The sequence below is a fragment of the Gopherus flavomarginatus genome, chromosome 10 (assembly GCF_025201925.1).
Source record: "Gopherus flavomarginatus isolate rGopFla2 chromosome 10, rGopFla2.mat.asm, whole genome shotgun sequence".
Taxonomy (NCBI): Eukaryota; Metazoa; Chordata; order Testudines; family Testudinidae; genus Gopherus; species Gopherus flavomarginatus.
The window spans coordinates 17856353-17883944 of NC_066626.1; the positions used below are offsets into that span (position 1 = coordinate 17856353).

Sequence of the window (27592 nt, forward strand, 5' to 3'; positions counted from 1 at the left end):
GTACAGATTAGGGTTGATGAAGTTTTGTTGTGTGGCTACCTGTTCACTAAGGATAGGGTTTAAATCACCACCAGTCCCCTTTGAATCAGTGACCTAGCACAGAAGTGCCCTTGTAAATGGCTTGATCCATCAGCGTGACAGATTTATTATTCAAACTTTGATCTGAAAGTCTGTGGAGCTTTCAGACCCTCAGCTTTGCTATTACTGACCTCCTTTTTTTTTTGTTGTTAACTATGGTTATTCCAATTAAGCACACAAGACCCAGACCTGTGCCCCTTCCTGCAAACTATCCTGATGTGAAGAAAAGGTAAGAAAACCAGTGACAGGCCAATATGACGTCATCAGGAAGTCTTTAATTATTGAAAGATTAAACAAGGAGCCCTACAAAAAGGGGAAACATGGATGAATTATTGAGGAGGAGTAGAGATGTATTGCACATGACTATAGGGACAAAATGAGAGACACCCAGCAAAGGAAAGAAAAAGCTATAAGATGAGATTCTTCAAATACAATAGAAGCAAGAGAAAGGTGAAAGAGATTGTAGAACCTCTACTTAAGGAGGAAGGAGAGCTGACGACTTCAACAAGACTGAGGTATTTAGTGCCTATTTTGCTTCAGTCTTCGCTAAAAAGGCTAATGGTGACCAGTATCAGAGGGATAGCCGTGTTAGTCTGGATCTGTAAAAGCAGCAAAGAGTCCTGTGGCACCTTGTAGACTAACAGACGTATTGAAGCATGAGTTTTCATGGGTGAATACTCACTTCGTCGGATGCATGTAGTGGAAATTTCCAGGGGCAGATACCTGCCAACCTCAAGCATATTTTCACCAGTAACTGCACATTGCACTGTAGTAACTCTAACTCAGGAACCAATCCATGCAACAAACCTCGATGCCAACTCTGCCCACATATCTACACCAGCGAAACCATCACAGGACCTAATCAGATAAGCCACACCATCACCGGTTCATTCACCTGCATGTCCACCAATGTAATATACGCCATCATATGCCAGCAATGCCCCTCTGCTATGTACATTGGCCAAACCGGACAGTCCCTATGGAAAAGGATAAATGGACACAAATCAGATATTAGGAATGGCAATATACAAAAACCCGTAGGAGAACACTTCAACCTCCCTGGGCACACAATAGCAGATTTAAAGGTAGCCATCCTGCAGCAATAAAATTTCAGGACCAGACTCCAAAGAGAAACTGCTGAGCTCCAGTTCATCTGCAAATTTGACACCATCAGCTCAGCATTAAACAAAGACTATGAATGGCTAGCCAACTACAAAAGCAGTTTCTCCTCCCTGGGTTTTCACACCTCAACTGCTAGAAGGGGGCCTCATCCTGCCTAATTGAACTAACCTCGTTATCTCTAGCCTGCTTCTTGCTTGCATATATATATACCTGCCCCTGGAAATTTCCACTACATGCATGCGACGAAGTGGGTATTCACCCACGAAAGCTCATGCTCCAATACGTCTGTTAGTCTATAAGGTGCCACAGGACTCTTTGCTGCTTTTAATGGTGACTAGATATTCAATTAAAAATCAGCAATGAGGGGGAAGGAACTCAAGCCAAAGTAGGGAAGAACAGGTTAGAGAATATTTAGATAAATTGATGTATTCAAGTCAGCAGGGCCTGGTGGAATTCACCCTAGGGTACATAAGGAACATGCTGAAGCACTTTTGGAACCATTAGCAATTATTTTTGAGGACTCTCAGAGGATGGGGAAGGTCCCAGGAGAAGGGCAACCTATCCTTAAAAAGGAGATCACAGAGGGCCAGACGAATTATAGACCAGTCAGCTTAATTTTGATACCTGGAAAGATACTGGAACAACTTATTAAACAATCAGTTTGTAAGCACCTAGAGGATAATAGGGCTAGATGTAATAGCCAGCATGGATTTGTTAAGAACAAATCCTGTGAAACCAACCTAATTTCCTCCTTTTGTAATGGTTACTGGTCTACTGCATTGTGGTGAAGCAGTCACATGATATAACTTGTTTTTGGTAAGGCTTTTCACACTCCCACATGACATTCTCATAAGCAAACTAAAGAAATATGTTCTAGATTAAATTACTATAAAGTGGATGCACAACTGGTTGAAAGATTGTACTCAGAGTAGTTATCAGTGGCTTTCTGTCAGACTGGGAGGGGCGTATCTAGGGGGGCCACATGGATCAGTCCTGGGTCTGGAACTAGTCAATAGGTTCATTAATTACTTAGATTAGTGTTTCTCAAACTTTTTTTTTTTTTTTTGCGAACCACTTGAAAGTTGCTGAGGGTCTCGGCGGACCACTTAATCTTTCCAAATGTTGTTTGTACCATTAGCTAACTATTGTAAAGTGCTTTGGATAAAAGTGCTATATAAAATAAAAACTTAATAACATTTTTTGGTCCTACATATAAAAGCACACAACTCGTATTTTAATATCAGTAGTCTTATCTTTCTAATGCAATGGATGTGCTCTCTCTCTCCCCTGCTGTGGCAACCCCCAAGCTGGGCCTGGCAAGGAGGGGGATGTCTCTCCCCCTTTCCTTTACCGCAGCAACCCCTGAGCTGGAGCTGGGAAGGAGGGCTGTCTTTCCCTGGTAGCTGCAGCCCTGGAGCTGGGGAAAGTCAGTGCCGCCGCAACCCTGCACATATCAAATTCCCCCCATCCCCTCTTCTCACCCCACTGCCCCCTACCTCCTATTTCCCCTCAAGGCCACCACCTCACCTTACATGTGCATCTTCTCCAGGGTCCAGGCACCTAATTAGTGGAGCCACACCTCTGCGGCTCCACTAATTAGGTGGGTGGTCCTTCATTCTCTTGTGTGCGGCTGCCCAGGTGTGCACCTTAGAGGGAACTATCCACAGACCCCCTGAATGGAGCTCGCAGACCACTGGTGGTCCATGGACCACAGTTTGAGAACCTCTGGCTTAGATAAGAGAAAGGAGTATGCTTATAAAATGCTAATGACATCACACTGAGAAGTCTTGCAAGCACAGTAGAGGCCTTGGTCCATGGCTAGGCTTTTAGGCAGGGATCCTGGAACAGGAAGGGCTAGAGGGCCAAGGCCTCATCACTTTTTACTGGCCATAAGGGTGAGCGACAGGGTAGAGGAGACAGAGAGGAGCAAGCAGGGAGCAGGGCCTTGGTGGAGGGGAGAGGTGGCAGGTGGGCAGGGCCTCAGGGAGAAGGGTGAGGCCATGGTTTGAGTGCCGATGGCCCCCCTATCTTTAGGCACTTCAGTAATACACATAATGTTTCACTCCTGGGTGGAGCTTGGGCATGTGATTAGCTTAGCCCTCAAACTGTTAAAATCTATATTTTCACCAATACTGCTTTCAAAGAGATTAGAAACTAATCTTGGGTGTAGAGCTGGGCGAATTAGTTTGTGGGCAGTTCTGGGGGGGGGAAATGGGGGGTCAAATTGAAAATGGAATTTTCAACATTTGTGATGAATCAAAAAGTTTAAAAAACCCAAACAAACACCAAAACCCCTCAACTCAGGTTGGGTAAAAGTTTCATTTGGATCTTGATCATTTTAAACATTTCCATTGCTTAAATAAAATTGAAGGAAATTCTGGAAAGAAAAGTAATTTCGGACAGAAAAAATGCAAACGTTTTGCTCAGAAACTGCCAAAAGAAAAGGTGGTTTTTTGGGGGGGAGAGCAGGTGTTGGAGTTTTTCTTTTTAACGTTTAATTTGACAGAACAATTGTACAAAATGTTTCTTGTTGCTGAATTTGCTTCCCCTTCTTCCACCTGCCTGGAAAAATGTTGCAGACACACACATACACACACACACAACTTTCTCCAGATCTACTCATGTAATCTTTAAAAACAGGATGCCCTGGTCCTTCATCTCCTACTGATAACCTTATTATTAGGGTCTCTTCCCCAAAGTGAGTAGTGTGTCTTTTTAGAAGATGGCTGAGTGCTTCACGTAGAATTGGAGAAGGATTAATATTTTTACAGTGCTTTGAAAATGCTATTGTAAATGCTAAGTGGTGTGTGTTGCCATAGGAGGGACCTGAATCTTGATTCCGGAGTGTATCTGAGTTCCTTTAAAGCCACCCTAATGGTGAAGGTGAGGATTCCCCCAGGACAGTGGAATTCTCAGTAGCATTACATCACCATCTCCTTCAAAGCTGTAACTAGACATTTTAGCATCTGGGACAAGCAAACGTATTTGTGCCCCCTGCTGTTGTGTGGTGTTTTTTTTGGAGGGGGTGGGGGATTATTTCGCCATCTCATTTTTCTGCCCCCATGGCTTTGCACCCTGGCCAGTTGCCCTGCTTGTCCTGCCTTAATTAAGGCCCTATTCTCCACTATACTTCAGCAGAGGAAACAGTGTGGAGGTAGAGGGTGTGTGCCTGAGTGTCATGTGGTCTGGCCAGTCCTCATTGGTGGCTCATAGGGAGCTGTTCCTGTTGGTATAAATTAGAGCAGCCCTGAGGCTGCTCCACTTTACACCAGGGGCTACATTTGCCTCAGGATTGTAAATGGAGGTAAAGTAGCGTAAAGCCATCTCTGAGCCCGTACCACTCAAATATGTTGCGTTCAGGTGCTCCAGACGGCCAACAGCACTATATATTAGAGATGCATTTTAACTTTTATTTAGGTCTGATTTATCATATTTGGGTAAAGAATGGGTTAAAGCAGCAGTGGGATGGTGTGGGGCAGAACATGAAGTATGGTCTTTCCATAGTTCTTACTTTTCTAATATTTTTTCCTTTGACACAAGAGAAGAAAACTGGTGTGAATTTAAGATTTACGTACTGGGAAACTGGCACAAAAAAGGACACACTTGTACCTAGCTAAATTACATATGAACTTTGAGAGACACATTTATTTTTGATGCGGATGAGGCTGAGAAATGTTTAGAAGCTCAGCTTATGAAATGTCTTCCCCTGAATAACAGATCTGTAGATAAGGATGTTTTGAAAGAGACATCTTATTTGCTAGGGCTGAGCTGACAGGTTAGGTAAAAAGCTGAGCCTATCTGATTTCAGTCCAACAAACTCTGCTTCTGAGAGTTTGAGTTCAGGAGACTTGGCTAATGTACCCCTGACATTTGCATATGCAGTTGCAGGGGCATGCATTCAGTGCATTGTGCTTTATAGGAAGGAAGGAGAGTGGTCTAGCAGCTCAAGCATGGAAGTCAGGAGATCTGGCTGCTCTGCCACAGACTTCCTGTTTGACTTTGGGTGTGTCACTTAACACTGCCTCATTGTTCCCTTCCATAAAATGGGCTTAACACCTACCTCATCGGGATGTGTTAAATCTTAATTCAGTAATGTTTATAAAGGGCCATGAGAATTTCAGATAGAAGGTGATACAGAAGGGCAGAGTATTATTCTGGCATGAATTATACATGCTTTTAGCAGAATTCATGCATAACACCCCCTGCCCTGCCGCCAAGGGCCTGTGCTCTAGAAAAGGCTTTGAAGTGTGTGGAAACAGCCTTCTGAAAGTATCCCTTATGCAGAAGGGACTGCCTATCTGAGGTAGTGCTTGTGTCAAGGTTCCTGTTCTCAGCCCTGATGTAGAAGATGGAGTGGCAGTGTAAAGGGGGTGAATGGAAAGTGTGACCAGAATGCACTATGCTACAACGAGTCTGCTTTCCAGGGTGCATAAGGGGAGATGGGAAGTAGAGTACAAATCAGAGCAACTCTTAAGATGCTCTAATACAAGAGGACCAGGGAGGAATATAGCAAGTGCAAAGGGCATAAGCTTTTGTGGGTAATAACCTCACTTCTTCAGATACATCGGAAGAAGTGGGTTTTAGCCCATGAAAGCTTATGCCCAAATAAAACTGTTAGTCTTTAAGGTGCCACCAGACTCCTCATTGCTTTAGTACGTAGATTGAAAGTCAGGTATTGACTATGAACTTAGGGTGCTGCTAGTGGTGTATCTAAATCTGCCAGAAGTTTTTCTCAACGGCTACAGGAGAGCACACCTTTGAAAATGCTGACATGATGAGCATGTTAATCAGTAAACTGATGGAATTAGAGTTTTGGGGATAGCCAGTCTTTCAGTTTAGTGGCTGAACTGCAAAATTGCAGAAAAACTAGTTTTGAGTCAACCTGAAATGAAACTATTTACATAATATTTGGTGAAATTAATTTTTTTTGGGGGGGAGGGAAGTTGTCTCAGATCAACCAGTATGTAAAGTTACCCCAACCCCAAATTTAAAAAAAAAGTAAAATTCAAAACAAAAATGTGTCAATTCGTAAAAATCGAAACATTTCATTCTGAAAATGTTAAAACACTTAGAAATGCAGGTCTAGAAAATTAACTCTCTTTTAGAGCACTCCCATTAAAATACAGCCAAGGGTCAAATGATCCAAGCAACATCCTTCCTCACTTCTTTTTTTTGCCCCCACACACAGGTGGATTCTGATGACACGATTACCACGGAGGAGCAGATTTATCTTCTCCTGGAAGCCAAAATTCAGTGTGAACTGAACATCACTACCCAACTACAAGAAGGAGGTGAAGTACCCAAGTAACTGATTTCTTTCTCTTCCCTACACCAGCAGTACTAATAGGGTGTCAAGACCGTCAAATATATCGACCATCTCAAAGTGCAGATCAATGCAGAAAGATCCCAATTTCTTTCTTCAGCATTTCTCTGAATCAAATCAAGTGTGTGTGTGAAATGTGCCCTTAATAGACATTCCTTATTTCTCTTTCTCTCCCAATTTATCTCTACGACTCAAGCAGACAAGGTTGCACATAGGCTGATGCTTCAAACTGATCAAGGCTTTTGAGCATTCTTGGATATCTGTAGTTAGTGAGGTTCCAGTCACTGGAATTCATTGACTGGAATCTATGTGCATGAGATATCACGTTCTCTTCATAGTTTGTTCTATTGTTCCACACTGCTGTGGAGTTAAGCATAAAGGTGAGCTGAAAAAGGTTTTAAAAAAACCTGCCTTTTTTGCTCTTTTGGGAGAGATTTAATCACCGCTATCATGAACGTCCTGTTTGATCTTTCCTGGTTTGCTAGAAGGTCTCAGACATCTTTGTTGTTGTTTATAACACCTGAATTAAAAGGATGAGGCTACAAAATCTTTAACAAAGCTTTCTTTTGTCTAAAATGTTAGCCACTGAACTTAAATATTTGATTTGTCTTAATTAACAACTACCAAGACTTAAAATCCCTTCTTCTCTCAGGTGATCCACTTTTACTTTTTTGGCTCTTCTGACATCCCAATAGCTGAGCAAATGGATTTTTAATTTTTTTTGTTTGTTTGTTCAGAGCTGAACTGGAAAAAATGCAAAATAAATGTTGTGTAGAATCCAGCTAAACACTTTGTTCAACCTGAAACAATTGCTAGTGGGATAGTTGTCTTTCGCCCTTTTTAATTAACTAAATTTCTATATGAAACACCATTTCGAAATGAGACTTTTAAATGTTTCACCGTTGAAATTGCTGAAATGAAATGCTTCATTTCAAAACGTCAAAACCTTTTTGTTTCAGAAACAGTGAAACAAAATATTCCAAAACTGTTTTTTGGCTGAAGTTACTTGCCAAATTAGACACGTGTTTACCCAAAGCAAAATTCACCCAGCTCTAGACATCACCATTTCACTAGTTCTGCATTTTTTCATGGAGTGTTCCAGACCAGTCAGAACTTGAATTTCTAGGTTTCCTGATTCTTTTCCTACTTACACTAGTGTTACCCCATATAACTCTGTTGGCTTCACCAGTTGAAAATCTGGCCTCTAGAATTTAGACTAGCAGACCTTTTCTATCTCCCCGTCATTAAAGGATGAATTCCTCCAAAACACATATCAGTGCATCTGCACCCTAGTTTTAAAAAACACTCCCTGTTGTATAACCCCATTTACATGAAATGCTTCAAAGACATCACAAATAGCCCACAAAAGCTTATGCTCAAATAAATTTGTTAGTCTCTAAAGTGCCACAAGGACTCCTCATTCTTTTTGCATAAATACTGAGATACTCTTGGGAGCGATTAGAGGAGATGTTTATATTGGAGTAAAAGGAGTTTTGGATAAAAGGGAAACCATAAAATTAGGCTTTGCTTTGTTTTCCTTTAGTTTTGTCTAAATAAGAAAACATGTCTTCTGTACAGACATATTATTACTGTCAATAACAATGTCTTGTTATGGCTGCTATCACAATCTCACCAATAATACTAATGCCAGTCCTAAGAATAATATCACTAATAATAGTAATCATGGTTTACATGTTTTTTAAAAGAAGGGTGAGTAAGAAGAGAGACAGCTACACGACTACATTTTTTTAGAATATTGTCTCTAAATGCCACTGCCTTTTTTTTTTTTTTAAAGACATAATTAGTTTCATCATGGCATGTATGAAGATTTCGGGAGAGGTAATTTATGGTGTTTGTTCAGAGGAAATTAGCAAGTTAATATTCAATTGAACATAAAGTATTTTTTTCCTTCTACCAGATAATGAATGTGAACTATTTACCTGTACGAAACAACTCTCGGTGAACAAAATACTTACCGAAGCCTGTTTTCACAAGAGCGCCACAAAAATGAATGCAGGGTCCAATGGCTTAGGTCATGTGAGTTACAGTAACACACAAACATTTCTGTCGAGGTGCTACAGAAAAATAAATATTAGGTCCTGAGATGAAATCCTGGTTCATATTTCATGACAGTACTTAAACATGTGTAAATCTATCCGTATTCCAGATAGGATTTAGGTACATCCTTAACGTTAAGAACATGTTGTACAAACACGTGTGTAGGTGCTTCCTGAATAAGGATGCTTTCTTTACAATGCTGTGCGTTTGAAATAACCCTGTTCTTAGGAAGTGGTGTTTCTCCAGATTTACACTAGTGTAACTGAGATCAGTGTCTGGCCCTAAAGCTTTACAGAATGAGTTAAAAATAAAGATTTAAGAAGCCCCGAAGTTAAGATTTTTCTTTGATCTGCTTTTTTGGTGGTAGTGACTTCCTGTAGTGGACCTGAAATAATATATGAGCCTTTTATACTTATTCTGAATAGCGAAGTCCTTGACAAGTTTCATCCATTAAGAATTATACATGTAATGACCTGGAACAATCTTTAACCACGCACAAATTACTGGATCAAAAGTTAATCAGATTTTACGTTTATTAAAAAGCCAACATCTTTTAAGCAGCCAAATATAATTGAGTATACTTGCTCTGAGACTAGATGTGTTGAGCCAGTGAATGAAGGGTAACTGTACTGGTTGCTATTTCTTTAATAGAATAATTTCAATTATATTTCCAGAAAGGTTGTTGAGTGTCTGTTCTGCAGTGATGAATGACATGTATTTCTCACTGGGTGAATAAAAGAGGCAGGCTAAGTGATGTGGAGAGTTTAAGGCCCAGTCTGTACTGCAAAGTTAGGTTGATATAAGCTGCCTTTCATCAACCTAGTTGTGCATGTGACTACACTTGAATTTGTCTCCCACCAATGTAAGTACTCTGTTGTGGTGACACAGTCACACCTCCTGCCTCCAACCATGGCTCTATGCCATTCAGGATGTACTGAGATCAATACGATGTGCATGTAGACACTGTATGTCAACCCTAACAGTCCTCCAACAGCTGTCCCACAATGCCTGACACTGACACAGTCACAAATGTGAACTCCACTACCCAGGGGGGTCACAGACACCGAAAACCTCTTTTCCTCCCATCTTAAAACCTTGTGAATTTTTGAAAAGCCTCTTCCTAATTGCACAGCTTGATGAGCACACATTGCAGCTCTCTATTGTTATGTGCAATTGCCTAACTGACCATGCTGGATACACGTTCCAGCTGCACTCTGGCCTGGAGTATTCGGGAGATGTTGGCTCCCCTAGGCCTGTGGGGAGAAGAGACTGTGCAGGAACAGCTACAGACCAGCCTTAGAAATGTGAACATCTATGGGGAGATTGCACGGGGGATGCAGGAGAAGGGTAATGACAGGGGCCAGCAGCAATGCCGCGTGAAAGCCAAGGAGCTGCAGCAGGCATATCAAGGTCAGAGAAGCGAACAGTCAATAGACCTGCCCCTTTTACAAAGAGCTGCATCCCATGCTTGGTGCACACCCCACTTACGCCCCGCATGCCACTGTGGATATCTTCAAGGAGCTGAGTCACAGGTCCCTGACATGAAGGGTGAGGAGGATGAGGGCGGGGGGAAACATGCGATGGGGGGCCCAAATGTGATAGACCTGTTGGAAACTCCACCGCAGTTCAGTCAGCCCTGGGGTTCGAGCACAGGCAAGCCTGATGCAGGGGAAGGAGCCTTGGGTAGGTGTGTAAACATATTTCCCATTCCAGTGATGCTCCCAGCTTAGCAAGATGTAGCTATCAACTTTTTTCATTAATTTATTCATCCTAGAAGAGGTGGTTTATTCGTACAAGCAGAGGCAGTTATCTGCTTTTCATTCCACTGTAGAATTAGGCAGTGGAGGCCATGCAGAGCAGTGTATGTACACAGAGGCATCCTTTGTGTTTCTGTTTGCCAGAAGCTGGGAGTAAGCGACAGGGGATGGATCAATTGAGGATTCCCTGTTCTGTTCATTCCCTCTGGAGCACCTGGCATTGGCCACTGTCAGAAGACAGGTTGACGGGCTAGATGGACCTTAGGTCTGACCCACTAGGGCCGTTCTTATGTTCTTTGAATTCTCCTGAGAGATCTTGATGAAACTTGCATGGAGGTTCTCTGCAATCCTCTCCCAAATCTTTCTAGGAATGGAAGCTGTATTTCTTCCTCTAGGACAGGACACTTTCCCATGCCAATCTGTGATGACTTGGTCAGGCACCATTGCAGTACACAGGCTAGCGACATATAGGCCCAAGCGGCTTCGGGATGCCAGCAGCAGCTGTGATCTCTGTGCCTTTGTTACCCTCAGGAGTGAGAGATCCACTAAAATCACCATTGCCTGTACTCAGTGCCTTATCATCCTAGTTTCATGCAACTAAGCAATTCCTTCCTCATTTCCCACACCTGGTGAACCATGCTCCCCATGGCAGGTGCTGTGAGCAAGCAATCCCAGGCAGAAGTGTCAATAAGCATGTCTTGTGTAAAACTCGAGGGGAGCAAGCAAAGGGAGTCCTGAATCCTTCACTTTCTGTTGTGGCTATAGTGCCGATGGTACCTGTGTTCTATCTGGAGCTGCTGGTGCTGCAGCTTTCAGGGCTTCCCCCTCCATGCCCGCAGAATGCCTGAGCCAGATGAGGAGAAAGAAGAGGACTTGGGACGACATGCTCAATGAGCTCCAGCAAGCCAGTGCTGCATCAGACCATGAGCAGAGGGCCTGGAATGTTAATATTGCAGGCTGTATGGAAAAGGAAAATCTGGACAGGAGAAGGAGATGCACCAGGACATACAGGGGCTTCTCTGGCAGCAAACACAGATGCTGCAAACTCAGGTGGACTGACAGGTTCGACAATCACAGACTAAGCTCCCTTTGCCCTCCAGGGAGAACTCCATTTTAGTGCCTCCCTACACCCCTCTCAACATTCCACATGGCCCCAGGGGCTGTGTCCCTATCCCTACAACTTTACACTGCAGGACAGTAAGGACAACCACCGCTTCACATACGCTGACCTGGGAGAGCCACGGTTGCTGGATGAAGGTAACAATGGACATGAATGTTCTTTCCCCTTGTTAAGTTCTGTTCCATTAATTTAGTTAGCTCTTTTAAAACATATTTGTTTTTAAATTACACCTGGTTTTTTTTGCACTGTTTTTGTTACTCCATAAACTTCTGTTTTTGGAAAATAATTCATCTTCTTTCATTGACAACCTATTCTGCAGAGTGCCTAGCGGAACTGAAAGCACTTACACGCTTCTTGTACAGTGTGACAGAACTCCTAGGATCAGTGACAAACAGTGCTATATTCATAAATGTACAAGCACCAGGCAATTCCCAACAGGCCCCAAAACGGCAGGACCACGTAGAGCTCAGTCCACCGCAGTGCATTACTCTGGCTCCTGGTTAAATGCTCTTTCAAGGCCTCCCTTAATGGCATAGCTCCATGTTGAGCTCTTCTAATAACTCTTGTGTCCGGCTGCTGAAATTCAGCACATGTTTCATCTCAGCCTTCCATGCTGGTGGTAATTTTTCCCCTTTGCCTTATGGATATTATGCAGGACACAGCTGGCAGCTATAACTGTTCAGATACTTCACTTAGAGATTCAATCTTGTGAGTAAACAATCCCCATTGTTTCTTCAGTCAACCAAAAGCATATTCAGCTATCATTGTGCACCTGTTGAGCCAGTGGCTGAATCTTTCCTTGGTGCTGTCGAGGCGCTCCATGTATGGGTTCAAGAACAAGGGGATGGCTGGGCCCCCCGGACCAATATTGGCATTTCAGCATTGCAAATGGTAACCTGCTGGATGGGAAAGCATGTCCCCCGGCTTGCAGCTTTCTGAATATACTGTGTTCTTAAAGATACAAGTGTCATGCACCTTCCCTGACCAGCCCAACACTGTCGATGAAGCATCCTTGGTGATCCACCAACTTATGAGGTTCATAGACATACCTTGATATCCCTATCATACCACAGCTCCCAGAATCAACAAAAATGTGTGCAATGGTCAAAATAACAAATTCCTAGCATTATATGATCTCCTATTCATGGGGGACCATTGCCAATACATTTGACTTATTTTGCAAACATCGGACGGCAGAATTAAGGTTGATGGATAGTGTAAAGTAGGTGGGTTGAGAGTCAGAGATGAAGAGTTATATGGAAGTGGGGAACTGTCTGCATCTCTAAAGCATCTACGAACTGGGTTTTTAAAGAAACTGATACTGTTTTGGAGTATAAGCTAGATGTCACTGATTCATTATCAATTAAGTTATTTGGGAAGAAATTTAACACTTTTTAATCCTTAGGTAACTAAATTGCAAGATACTTTTAAATATTTAGGAGATACGGTAAAAAAAATAAGTGGCATAGAGGCTTGTCTCATACTTTTTTCATTTCTCCTGTCTATGTCTTCCTTCTATTTGTCTGCAGAGGGTAACTGCTTTCCAGAATGGGATGGACTAATATGCTGGCCCAGGGGCTCACTGGGAAAAATGTTGGCTGTTCCATGTCCTCATTATATATATGACTTCAATCACAAAGGTACTGCCAGTCTTGTAGTCCTCAGAGGGTTTATCTGAAACGAATGAAAAGCCAGGTGGTACAAAGGACCCACGCAGACTAACCAAGACTCATTTCCTCCTTGCAGGGGTGGCTTTCAGACACTGTAGCTCTAATGGAACATGGGACCTTGTGCAGGGTTTGAACCGAACGTGGGCCAATTACTCGGACTGCCTTCGCTACTTACAGCCAGAAATCAGCTCGGGGAAGGTATGGGGGTGTTTTTCCAATGCAATAACAGAGCATGAGAGTTTGGATGGGAAGAACAAATCCTGAAATTGTATGCACTTTTCATTCCTTGATGGTTCTGTACAGAAACAATTGGAAATATGAATGACCTGCACACTGTTGTCCTGATTTAATAATGGTGCATCAGTCCCAATGAGTATTTGTTTATTTACACAATGGTTTTTAAGTCATAAAATGAGGAGGAGTCTTATTTAAAACAATGTAGACATGAAGGAACTGCAGACACTGAATCTATGAACTGAAGGCACTTTCCCCAGTCAACGTGTTCCTCGCTGTGGTTAAGATGGTTGTAAGGGCTAAATTCAGCCATAGCAGCAAAGCTGCAATTTCCATTGGCTTCAGTCAGCATGGTATCTGCTTTCGGCAGGGGTGGACTAACTCCAAATTCTTGGGTCCAAAATTCTTGTCCAGTGGCTGGGGTTGAAGAAACTTGGGCTCAATTTGGTACTCTGCCACTGAATCAGCTTGTGATATAGGGGCACGTCAATTAACCTGCCTGTTCCTCAGTTTTCCCATCTGTATAAGGAGGATAATGTTATTTGTTTATCTTGAGATTAGGGATGCTTGAATGGAAAGTGCTATATAACTGATCAGTATTTTTTTTTTAAAAGCCCCAGACTCTCAAACATTTTTATGTATACTTTTTTCTCCTATATGTAGCTTTGGTGAAGTGTAAGTCCTTATGTCTGTGGGATTTGGGCCATTTTTAAGGTACTTAGTCACCTGATGATGCAGATAAATGCCCAATAGATTTTTCAAAAGCTCCCAGGCTCATCATGACATTGAAATCAATGTCTGTCTTTGCAGCTGTGTGCTCGGATGGATCCCACTTCAGAATCTGGGTCTAAATATGCTAGCTCTCTCTTCCTTTTAATACTGACCCATGTGATGTATTCATGCTAAACTCTCAGCAACCTGTCGCACAGCAGCCCTCTTCAGGGCAATGATCTAGACAAACATATTCTAAAATGCCATCAGCAACTGAGCTGAGAGGGATCAGGGAGGAGGAGGAGGAATCAGAACCTTGGCTCCACCCGCTCCAGTGTAGAAGTCAATGAAGCTGAGCAGATACCAGGGCAAGAGAAGTGTGTCCAATTATTCCCTCCCTCCCAGCAAAGCTAGTGGAGGGAACTGACAACAGATACGATGTCAATATCGCCTGCTCTTGTGATTTTTGAATGGTGGTTAATTCATTTTTTCAAATCTGCAGCTCCAGGAATCATGTTACATGATCTTCTCTTTCATTTAAAAAAAAAATGTTAGTTTCCATGGTTGTGGAATAAAGTTTTAAAAGTGACCCTCTAAAGAGTACAACACCAGAAGGCAAATATGTGAACCCAAATTATTCCTTTTAATACTCTTGTGATTTTTTTCCCCTACTGTAGACTGATGAATCTTGAATATTTTGGGATGGCAGTACAGCAGGTTCATCCCTGGTGTAAGTCCACTGATGTCAGTAGGGTTACATCAGGGATGAATATGGCCCAATAACACATATTAGGGCTTTTCACTTATTAAGGGAAACTGGATTATCGGAGACTGTACACACAGATGAAGAAAATAAAGTGGAAATGATCTTGTTTTCTTTTCCAGCGGGAATTCTTTGAGCGTCTGTACATTATGTACACTGTTGGCTATTCTATGTCCTTCAGTTCTCTGGCAGTCGCTGTTTTCATCATCGGCTACTTCAGGTGAGAGACTCATAGTCCCAGCTGGTCTCTGTCCCCTTTTTGCATCATCATCTCTACGGGAGATAATCTTATGTTCCTTATTCACCCAGGACTGTCCAATCTCTTGATGCTTTTGTATATTCCTGTCTGCCGTGCTGAGAGTAAATATTGTGCATTGCATGAAGTAATTTTCAATGGCTATCCATTGTGTAAAACTCTGGTCAGAGGAAGAACACATTAAAACCTTTCAATGGAAAATAATTTCCAATGGCCATGCAAAGATTGCAAGCAGCAAGAGACGTTGTATTGTCTGTCTCCAGAACTGTTAAAGATGACAGCACAGTGAGGCACAGAATGATCAGAGTGGTTTATCCTATACTCTGTTTCTGAGGCTTAATGGCTTATTTCACAACTGAAACAATAGACTTGCTGGCATATGGAATTATCCGCTCGAGTTACTGATAGGTATATAGTCAGTTGCCAACACTTTAGGAGTTGAATGCTCAATCGAATGCTCTCTTTTGAAATAACCAAAGAAGAAACAAACTCTAAAGACTGCATGCCAGGTTTTCCATGACTATTATTCATATTATGGTCTCCAGCAGCATGTTAGGCATTTCATGGAAGACAAGCAGAAAAACAGTGAGATCCTCGCTTCTGCTCTGGCCCCTTTATGCTGTGTAAAAAGGCTGCAGAGGAGCTCTGAAAGCCCTGTTTTTGGCTCTGGAAGATTTCTTCTGGTGCAGGCACTGCAGAAGACAGCCATAGAGCGGAGAACCTCCTCACGAATCCTGGTGTAGGGAGCTTGCTAGGTGCAGGAGAGGAATGTCAAGGAATGCAAGTGGCACTGCAGCCATTAACAGCAGTGCTGCGACCCCTAGGTCAGCCTAGGGAAGCTGCTGTAACGTAGACAGCCCCTTGCCACGGCACCCTCCTGGGCTGTAGGTTCTGGGCGAGGCCTCTTAGGGATGTCACAGTCCCAATGCAAACCTGCCCTGTGACAGGAAAAAGAAATGATGGGGGCAAACAGTAGGAAGGGAAAGGAGCAGGGAGGAGGAGGGTTACAGTAGTAAGACTTGACAAAGAGTCCTGTGGCACCTTATAGACTAACAGACGTATTGGAGCATGAGCTTTCATAGGGGAATACCCACTTCGTCAGATGCATGTAGTGGAAATTTCCAGAGGCAGGTATAAATACTTACATATAAATTAAATATACTTACTTATAAATAAGTAGTAAGACTATGCAGTGTTTTCATTGTCAGCATATGCACTTGTTGGTGTTTCTGGCAATTTTGTCTGAGTTTCTATTATGGCTTTAAAAAAAGATAATAATGATTGTCTTCCTTACTGAGTCATCAGCATGAAACCCAGTGCATACTGGGAAAGGACCTTAGGGAGTTAATATTATGCATTAGGGCAGGTGTCTCCAGGTGGCGCAGTTACACGCATTCTTCCAACTTCTTTTCCATAGCATATGAGCAAGGCTTAATCTCAGAAGAAATGTTTATATTGTTTTAGTTGCAAGGGTGTGGGTAGAGGAAGCTATTGCAAGAAGCAAGATGTTTGACCTCTGCTAGAATCAGAAAAATGCTTGCCTACGTGCTCCAGGGCCACTTCTGTTCAGGAGAGCTCTTCGACACATTCATGTGCTTAAGGCCTACTTAAGTCGATAAAAACGCAGTCACTCTGTAAAGGAAATGGTAGAGAACCAATTGATTGTGAGCTCCTAGTGTGAGTTGGTAGCTGCTGAATGAATGCGATCCATGTAAGCAGGGGAATATCAGGTCAGAATGGGGAGGTGGTATTATCGTTGTATATAGCATTAATGAGACTGTTACTGTCTGGTTCAGGTGTCCATACTTCAAAAAGGTGCTGGAAAACCAGAAAGGGTTCAGAAAAGAACTACAGGGGCTGCAGGATGTGTCTTATAGTGAGAGAGTAAAGAAACTCGATCTGTTTTGTTTATTAAAGAGCGGGTTAAAAGGTGACTTGATCGTGGTTTACAAGGGGAAAAGAATTCTGATGGTAGACAGTTCTTTAATCTATCAGACAAAGGCTTAACAGGACCCAGGGATTGAAAAATGAAGCTAGACAACTTCAGACTAGAAACACGATGTGTATTTTTACATTGAGGTCAATTAACCACTGAAACAATTTATCTAGGGACACTGGGGATTTTTCCATCACTGGTAGTCTTTGTGAATCTGTGAAGTCATGCTGTCTGGAGTGGCTCACAGCTCTGGGTGCCGACCTTAAGGCAGACTGTCAGAAAACAGGGCAGACACCCCACATGGGTAGTGGGTACTATAACTAGATTTCACCAAGCCAGTAACAAATGTGAACTCCTGGATCACTGTATCAGTCTTACCATGGGTTCACAGAAAGTCCCCTTAGACTCTCCAGTTTATCTTGCCACCCAGACAATCTGGACTTTGTGATAGTGGTCATTTAAACAGAAAATCACATCACATCTGTTTGCTCTCAATCTCAAGAGACCAATCAGTTACCCTAGATCAATTGGTAAACTAGCTAAAGGCTTATTAGCTCAGAAAAGGAAATGAGAGTTATTGAGAGGTTAAAGCAGATAAAATATATGCACAAATGAACCACAGTTTTTAATTCCAAGTGGTGGCAGTGATGTCATAAACTATCAGTTCCCCAAAAGTCTTCTCAGGATAACCAGATTGTCTTTGGGGACCTTGGCTTTTGTATCTGGTACACTTCCCTGTCAGAGTCCAAACACTCCAGAGGTGAAGGATCTTTCCCTGAATCCACACTTATAGCTTCTTCTCACAGAAAACAAGCTGATCGTGTCACTACCCATGTGGGCTTTTCTTTTGATGACTGTGAGTGAGGAATGCATTTAGAGTCTCTGACCTCCGGGCATCACACCTAATGACCACTTGCTTTGAAATTAGCACTTTTCTGTTCAAGTTCCTCATCTGCATTCCGCAATGCCTCCTTTGCGTTTTAGGGCTTGTTTGATGGGTTATTTAGTTACAGGGGTACACAGAGTGGAAATGTTTGCTCCTACATTATAGCAGGATACAGATAAGTGAAAACAATGCAAGTAACATCCCACTATTTTCATGACATTTAAACAGCAAATACACTCTTATACATTTAATAATCTCTGTGATCTATACGAATACACAATGAATCGGCCTGGGGCTCTGGCATGATCTGGCACCTGATCTGCCAGCATCACAAATGAGACTTAAGCACATGTTTGATGCTAAGCATTCGCTGGAGGACTGTCCTGAATAGAGATGCTTTCCTGAGTTTGGGGCCTATGTAATATAAGGATGCTGTGCTGCAGACTCTTACTACCAAGCATAGTGCATAATACCGTGAATTTCCCCCTTCAGTAGCATTATGCACTGTACAATGCACAATGTTTCGGAGTAAGTGGTTGTACGATTCAGCCCAATTAGTTTCTATTGCTGTCAGGGTGGCATCTGGCAGAAGCTTTCTATTCAGTTTACTAACAACAAGCTGCAGACTGTCAGCAGCTGAGACTTGTAGACGTTTGCTCATGTGAGGTGTTGCATTTTAAGCCTTATTAAATGATACACCGTGCAGGGGTTCTGAAGATTGTGCTGTGGGCTAGAGTTTCAGGCAGAACTCAAAGATAAAGAAAATTTGTATCCTCTATCCATTAAAATATATATATAACCTCTCACGACAGGAAAGTTTATCAAGAATATTGTAGGTAACTGTCATTGCTGAGTAACTGTCATTGCTGAGTAATCATGCTCTGTTATATTTTTCTTAAGAAGGACAAAAATACTAAATAAAAGAGTCCTTAAAGTATGAAATAGTGACTAAGTCAAGGGATGAGGAAGTATTGAACTTGCTGAGCTTGGCCATAGATTATCCTAGAACCTACTGAAAAATTTTGCTCTTTTGCTGGCTGAATTCAATACCCTCTCTAAATTATCCTTTTCTTCTCATAGGAGGCTGCACTGCACCAGGAATTGCATCCACATGCATCTCTTTGTCTCTTTCATGCTAAGAGCTGCCAGCATTTTTATCAAGGACAAAGTTGTGCATACGCACATAGGCGTCAAAGAATTGGACTCTCTGCTGATGAGTGACCTCTGGGGCACTGTAGTGGCACCTGCAGTTGACAAGTCACAATACGTAAGCATTGACCCTCAGGGAAAACGGTCAGCCTGCTAGTCAACTGTTCTCTGAGTTGTTATGCCCCTTTTAGGACAATCTGTATTCCTTTCGGAGTGCGTAGAGATTGCTGTGGTGACTCAGTATAAAATATCAGGCTGATCCTGAGGATCGGACTCTTGAAAATTCAATATGCAATGGGCAAAAATCTCATTTTCTTACAGTGACTTAAGATCCCGAGGCCTGGCTCCTCAAAGGTATTGATGTGAATGGAAGTTGGGGGCCTATGAGAATCTGGGCCTCACTGACTGTCAGTAAGACTCTGGCTCCTAGGGCCAGATTTTTAAAGGTATTTAGGTGCTGAAAGGTGAAGATAGGCGCCTGGTGGGATTTTCAAAAGTACATAGGTGCCAATGGGAATTAGGTGCCGAGGCACATCTGAAAATCCCACTAGGCTTCTATCTTCATCTTTAGGTGCCTAAATACCTTTAAAATCTTCACTGAATTGCTTGACGTTTTTAAAAATGGGACTTGGATTCCTAAGTCACTTAAGCCAGTGGCTCTCAACCTTTCCAGACTTCTGTACCCCTTTCAGGAGTCTGATTTGTTTTGCATATCCCCAAGTTTTACCTCCCTTAGAAACTTACAAAATCAGATCTAAAAATACAGAAGTGTCACGGCACACTCTCATTTTTACCGTATAATTATAAAATAAATCAGTTGGAATATAAATATTGGACTTACATTTCAGTGTATAGAGCGGTATTAAACAAGTCACTGTCTGTATGAAATTTTACATTGTACTGACTTTGCTAATGCCTTTTATGTAGCCTGTTATAAAACTAGGTTAACTCGTCTAGATATTTATATACCCTCTGGAAGACCTCTGCCCAGCCCCAGAGATACACGTGTCTCTGGTTGAGAACCTCTGACTGCCTGTTTCTGTTGTAAATCCTTCTCTTTGTTAACAGGGATCAGATTGACTCACTTGTTTGTTTGGGTCACCCTGGCTGGCGTCCTTGCAAAATCTGAGCCACTTGTCATTCTCTGCTCGAGTGAGACCCAAGACTGCATTAGCAGATCATAATGAAGCTGCCTTAACAGAGCGGCATGGGTGTGGGAAGCTTGTATAGCTCTTACCTCCACTCTAGCTGTCTCAAAGGGATGCTGTTCGTTCGTCACTTCCACAAGCACTAATGCATCCACAGATGGTCCTTACAAAGCAAGGAGAGCTGCTGACTTTACACAAAGACTTGACACTGTGCTAAGGATGGCCTTGCTGCCTTTAACATGTCTTATTTACAGAGAGATGAAGATAAGTTGTCAGAATAGGAGCTGTATGCAATGGGTTCAGTAGCATAATGGTGATTCTTGAATGGCTGCTGTATCCAGGAATGGTAACCCATTAGCTTTCTGTTTGGGTTCCTCGACAGGCGGGGTGCAAGATTGCGGTTGTGATGTTTATTTACTTCTTGGCCACCAACTACTACTGGATCCTGGTTGAAGGCCTCTACCTGCACAGCCTAATCTTTGTGGCTTTCTTTTCGGATACCAAATACCTGTGGGGCTTCACCTTGATAGGCTGGGGTAAGGTATATGGGACTCTTCTGTTCCTTGCATCTTTTCATCAGGCTTCTCAGAGGGAGAGGATTCTGCTATTTTACTATCCCCATTGCTCTGTTTCATCACGAGACAAACAAACAAAAAAGACAGGAAGGATCTATGTCCAGCAATAATCTATTGTCACAGTAGTTACAGGAAGTTGATTTTGTTGGGCACCACTGGTGAACTCCTTCAGGAGGCACAGCTCTGCCACTGACTTCCTTTACAACCTTAGGCAAGTCACTTAACTCCTCCATCGCCTGACTCTGAAATGTGGATAATAATACACTCCTACCTCCAGGGTTGTTGTGAGGGCAAAGCAAATATGTGAAGCGCCTAATTGCAAGCTAAACATAGTGTGATGGGGAGCACCACAGGAAAACCTCTATATAAATTAAAATAAGAGATAATGGGTCCTCTCCATACTCCAGAGAGAGGTGAATCTCCTGTCCTCAGATTCTTCAGCCATTAATTTGTGTTTGTTCATGTTGTTAGCTCATTTCATATATCAGTCCATTGGCCATTATTATCCATTCAAGAAGGATCTATGAATTTGCAGAGCGATTAAACCAAATTCTACTGAGTCCCATCAGTGTAAATCTGCTCCTGTCAATGGTGTTACTCCAGATTTAAACCAGTGTAACTCAGCAGAATTCATCCCTGTGTCCAGAACTGGGGATTGACCACAAGCCTCAGAAGAGAAATGGCAGGAGGTTACTTACTGCACTGGGTCTCTTCAACAACCATCCTCAGGTTGAACTTCTTACGCTGGGATTTGTGTTCTCATAGTCTTTCATTACTCCTAGACTTTAAAGACAGAAGGGACCATCATGATCATCTACTCTGACCTCCTGCATATTGCAAGCCATGAAATCTCACCCACCTACTCTTGTAATAGGCCCATAACCTGTGTCTGTGTTACTGACATCCTCAATTTATCTTTTAAAGACTTCAAGATACAGAGAATTTGCCATTTATTCTAGTTCATTCCATCAAGTGACCCATTCTGCATGCTGCAGTGGAAGGTGAAATCCCCACCCTGTCCCCAGAGTCTGTCAATCTGACCTGGAGTAAAATTCCTTCCTGACCCCAAATATGGCGATCAGTTAGACCCTGAGCATGTCAGCAAGACCCACCAACCAGACAAATGGGAAAGAATTCTCTGTAGTAACACAGAATTCTCCCCAGCTAGTGTCCCATCTCTGGCCACTGGAGATATTTGCTAATAGCAGACACATGTGCCATTGTAGGCAACCTCATCATACCATCCCCTCTATAAACAGTCACTGCAGTTAAGGCCCCTTGTCGGGTTCCTTTGCTTTCACACTGAAGTGTGTTCTCTGTTTGGTCTGTAAAGAGATCTGAGGTTAACTTCATTTTGTATTTCAGTATTTTTAAATTTTCTGAAATGGGGGAAATGAAGTTAACGCTGGTGAATTTGACAGAGGGGTTGAGGGTGGGGCTCTGAAAAGGGAATTCATGAAGGAGAAAAAAGGATATTTAGGAGGCTGACACTCATGTTCTCCATACATGATCCAAGCCTAAACAGCTCCCCCATTCCTTGTCTTTCTTGTTCTGGGTTCAACTCAGAACTGAACAGTGAAGGTCATTAATCTTTGGAACAGCTTATCTAGTGATGTTGTGGATTTTCCAGTACTTGCAGACTCTGTCTTTCTTTTAGCTGTACTGTAGGTCAACCAGATGTTATGGGCTGGATACAGAAATTACTGGGTGAGGTTCCCTGGCCTCTGTTATGCAGATGGACAACAGTGGTCCCTTCTGGCCTTAAAAATCTGTGAGTCTATTACTTGTGTTGCTTGATGGTTCTCCACTGACATTTCATCCCTGATAATAAGTGGTGATTCTGGCATAAGACACTGTAAATGGAGGCTTCCCTGTAACAAGTACTGCTAGGAGAGTGGTATCTGCAGTGAATAGATAAATCAGCACTGCAATGTGAGACAGGTGCAATAAAGTGTCTTGGATTAAATGTTCGCAGTGCGGTAACATGGAGCTAAGGCTTCTCTTTTCATACCAAAGAGAACTGAATGAGAGAGAGAGAGAGAGAGAGAGAGAGAGAGAGAGACCTTGTTTGTACACAGGACCATTTTTTACTGTCCTCTCAAAATCTCCAGGAGAAGTAACTCACTCCACACCCCTCGGTGGGTCAGCAGTAGTGGGGATTGACCCAGGACCTCATGCAATACAAACCTTTCCTACCTGAGTTAAAAGATCCAGCTCCGTTAGCCAAGGCTGTCGCAGGCTCATCGACGGCTAGATATGGCCCAGCCACCGCTACATGGGACAGGGTATTACGTTGAAGGGTGGGTGTTACATAATGTTCTCTCAGCATTACAGTGTTTCTTTCTGGTAGCTCTGCCTCGGATAAGGAAACATTTCACCCACTTCATTTCTGTGCTCAAGGGAGGCAGCTTAGTCCCTGCACTTAGATTGGGGTGTGTCTCAGGACTTGCAGGACAGGGGAATAGAAACAAAATGTTTCTCTGGAGATGCAGGTAATACTTGCTTTGAAGAGGTTTTCAAACCATCTAGCTAATTAGATATTTATATGGCCCTGCATCAGCTTGGTACCCTGAGTTCCTATGTGAGGACCTGATCCAAAGCCCACTGAAGTCAATGTTAAAACTAGATCAAGCTCTTAAAAACATAGGGCAAAACTCAGGACTGTGTAATATCACAGGTCACAGCCTTCATTCTTCCCCCATCAGAGAGCTGGAGGAACATGCTGCACAGAGTCTGAGGCTGGTGTAGGGTATGGCCCTGCCCCCAACAGGGGGAAACTGGGAGGCAGATGGACTCGAAGCCCATCTGTTTTCTGAGCTGCTCAGGGGCAAGCGCTCGCTCCTCAATAAACAGGGCTCGTTGCAAAGCAGGGATTGAGCTACTATTTGATTTTAAAACTCAGGCAATAATTTCCCTGGTAAGGGAGAAATGGAAAGGAGGGTTACGTTACAGGGGGAGAGTTTGAGCTTTATTTATTTATTTATTTATTTATTTAAAAATATCTAAACATTTCATGAAACACAAAACATCATGAGTTTCTCCCATCTCTGGTTAGTCTCTTAAAGTAGCACAACTCTTTTCAGTAGCAAACAGGCTGCTTTTTCTTATGAACGAAGAGCATTCCAGAGGAGAAATATCCTGGGCCAAATTTAGCTCTGAGGCATGCCCACTGAAGTCATCGGATGAATTTGACACATCATGTTTAATGTCTCTATTCATTCAGCATTAGCACTTGGGAAACCAGCTCTGTTCGCTAAATACCCTCCACATCATCTTTTGCTGTAAACAAAAACGTTTCACTTTCCAGATCTCCTTGGCAGCTTTCAGGGTGCAGCCCTGCTTGCCATCATCTGCCAAAGCTTTGAATTACTCTATTAAGACGCACTGATAGGAGATGCTTGGTTGGATACGTCCAGGTTCTATCCCTCGCTCTGACATAGGCATGTCTATCTTCGTGAGCTTGGCCAAACCATTTAACCTCCTGTGCTGGCTTCACTATATCAAAACACATTAGGTGTAATACTCATTAACTCACCGGGGCTCTGTGCTGTGTAATACGTTCTTGTGTGTAATAGCCTTTGAGATGTCTGAATGGAAGGTACTTTAGAAACATAGGCTAAGATTTTCAAAGGCTCCTAAGAGTGTTAGACACCCCAGTCCCCCTGGAATGTTCAGGGCTCCATTTTGATTGATTCAAAAGCAAGGGGCCAGATTTGTAAAGGTCTGGAAAGCTATCGGGTTTTATTTACAGCAGCAGATGATGCGGAGAGTAATTAGAGAGCAGAGCTGCTTTCCCAAGTGCCAGTGCTGAATGAACAGAGACATTAAGCATGATGTGTCACATTCACCTTATGACTTCAGTGGGCCTACCGAGAGCAGAATTTGGTGTCTAACTCCCTTGAAATACCTTCAGAAATATCGCTCATAATCCCTAGGCCAGTGGCAATCCTACCATGGAGAATAAAGATGAGCTGAAATTGGATTCGATATGGAGATCTCCTAGCACATTTCTCCTTGTCAGAGCTTTTCATTGTGAAAATGTGGAGTCCCTCGTGACTTAAAAAAAAACAAACTTCTTCTATTTCAGGATTATTAGTTTCAAACTACTTTTCACTCTTTCTGCTGAGTTCAGTAGCCCTTTCATATAGACTTGCAGCGGGCCTCTGCAAAGGAAGGGATGCGGTGACCAAATAGGCCTTTTCAATCACCAACTGCTATGATACCGTTACTGACAGCCTTTCTGTAAATTACTTCCTCTTCAGTCACTGTTTGCTTTGCGTGGGCCTTTTATCTGTCTATTTGCTTTGCATGGCAATGGGGCTTCAGTCACCACTGCCATGGTCTTGCTGATAATTCAACATCTGTACGTTCCGATCATGATGATATTCAAATCTCAATTGGCAGCTCAAGGAAAAGAAAGTACTGAAGAGAGGAGCACACAGCACTCACTGGTTTCCATGCCAACGCTGCGTTCTGCATGCTCATTTACTGTTATATTTATTTATTTATGTTCTAAACTAACATAGTTTTGATAAAGTACATCGCAGCTGCTTCCCACACACCAATTCCAAGAATGGCTTCTAAAATAGTTTGCTTAGGATCGCTATAAACAGTCCATACAAAACATATTGAATCAAGCTGAACAAAAATTGGAATTTCTGTCCCATGGGAAATTCAGGTTTTTCAATTTGGAAATGGTGAAACATTTTTTTTTCAGCATTTTTGATCACAGCTAAGTTTTCTGTATTTCTGAATCAAAACATTAAAGCTCTGGTTTGTTGAACTGACTTGAAATGATTAATTCCGTGTCAGTTAAATATTAAACTGCTTCTTCCTAGGGTGCTGTGTTGCCTGATAGGACATGTGGTTCAGCTACTTGTTGCCCCCATTTTCTAGTGTGGGCTGGGCTCTCTGGCCAGACTGCATCTCCCATGATGCACCTGAGGCATGTGACTCCCATAATACATCACACAGCTTGTTCAGAGAGGAGACCAAATTTAATCATGTAACTACTTTTTTAGGGCTTGAGATGTAGGGACTAAGCAGTCATGTGGGCATGGTCAGGAATGGGTGGGTAAAGGAGAGGATGAGGTTGTATCAACCTGGCAAGTTACTAACAATTTCAACAATACTTTATTTTTACAGTGGAAACCCCTTTACCAAGCTGCTGCTGCACCCTCTGTAGCTCTCACTCAGCCTCCTAGTTCTAATAATTACAAGCACATCTAAACACCACATGAGAGTATATGCCAAGTAGTGCTCTGAGATAACGACTGTATTCAAGATAGTAGGTTGATCCGAGGGCAGACTTAGGGCCTGATTCTCCTCCTGCTGTTCTAAGATGAGTAACTCCTCTGAGGTCAATTTGTGTAAAGCTGGTATAAATGAGATCGCTAGCCATTTTTTTATTCAACTCTTCATTCCAGGCCACCATTTTTGGTTAATTGGTTAGAGCCCATATTCCTTGTCTTTCATGTGTGATCAACTGACATGTTGCAGCATAAATCAGCCCATAGGTGTTCACCGTGCGACCACGAAAGTGGCGTGTAGCCATATTCACTCCTGTGCTTCATCGAATCCTTGCAAGTTTATGCACAACCCAGTGAATGTTAAGGTAAAATGTCATGCTCCCTGATGCACACCAGCTGGGGTACTCAAGGGGTTATATACAGTTAAGTGAGCGGATGGTAGGAGTTCTTGAGATCAATGCAGTTTGTTCCTTCCATGCGCTTCCCCCTTCCCACTTTGCCTCATAAAACTGGACAGGTGATCCAACCTATTTATCATCCTGGCTGTCGTCCCCATTCCTTCCTTGACAAGCTGGCCAAGGTGAGCTCCACTGCCAAGTGTTTCATTCTGTAAGGACTGCCCTGGTGATTTAAACGCTGTTCCTCTCTGGCCTCAGCGCGTCTGCTCTCCGGCGGATACCTCCAGCAGAAGGTAAACACCTGACAGAGTGCATCATTCATATAGGAGCCCACTTTATAATATGCATCAAAAAGCAAAGAGACATTAAAACTTTTTTCAAGCCTGTGTTACTCAGCTGATAGTGTACGTCAGGAGAGGGGAACAAAGAATAAGAGCTGACAACAAAATTTTAGGGTTTTAAAAAATTGGTTTTTTTCTAAACAATAACCTGAATTTGCAAAACATTTTGATGTTGCCAAATCTACGGGTTTTTTTTTTCTTTTTTTGCTGCAAAAGCGTCAGCTGAAAAATTTCACCAAGTTCTAATAGTAATGTGAGCAATAATACATCTCTGTGTGCTGAGTCATCTGAAGTGAAAGAGTTCATACATTTCTCCAGTTCTGTGATTTATTAATTTCATTAGAGTGGAGTGTGAGCTTGGCTCCTGGCTATTTTCCTTGGTTTATTATTCACATCCACTCCACCCTTCTCAGTTGTCTTTTTAAGGCCGGTCCATCTAAAACAGGCTTGAGACACGCTTGTTCAAGGTATGATCTTAGGATATGTGTTTGTGGTGACAGGAAGGGAGTCACTTAATCTCTGTGTCTTGGTGAGTGTCACAGCTCAGGGGCACCGCACTGTGTATTTCCCCTTGCTGGTCTACCAAAGGCAGCCACTCTAGGCTCACTGCTCCTTAGCTATCGTCTTTTTTGTGTAGAGACCCACATCTCTCTTTCGTTCCTATGATTGGGGGTTTTCCAGCCTGCGTAGTTCCCAGCCAACACTCTGATATTCTCAGCAAGCCCGACTGCCTAAACAGACCAGCGTCCGCACGCTGCTTTCATTCTAGGGGCTATGAAGAGCTGGAATTTCCAGCAGTTATGAACTATCACAGTTCT

The 27592-nt window shown here is 42.7% G+C and overlaps 1 protein-coding gene across 1 annotated transcript in view; it reads left to right on the top strand.

Annotated features, from left to right (window-relative positions):
• Nucleotides 1-233: 233 nt before the first annotated feature.
• Nucleotides 234-27592, top strand: part of PTH2R (parathyroid hormone 2 receptor) — a 76819-nt gene continuing 49460 nt past the window's right edge. Inside the window, exons 1-8 of the mRNA XM_050916055.1 lie at nt 234-307; nt 4020-4083; nt 6389-6491; nt 12988-13098; nt 13205-13326; nt 14959-15056; nt 18995-19181; nt 20594-20747. Coding sequence (XP_050772012.1) covers nt 234-307; nt 4020-4083; nt 6389-6491; nt 12988-13098; nt 13205-13326; nt 14959-15056; nt 18995-19181; nt 20594-20747 — 913 coding nt within the window. The remainder of the gene's footprint in view (nt 308-4019; nt 4084-6388; nt 6492-12987; nt 13099-13204; nt 13327-14958; nt 15057-18994; nt 19182-20593; nt 20748-27592) is intronic.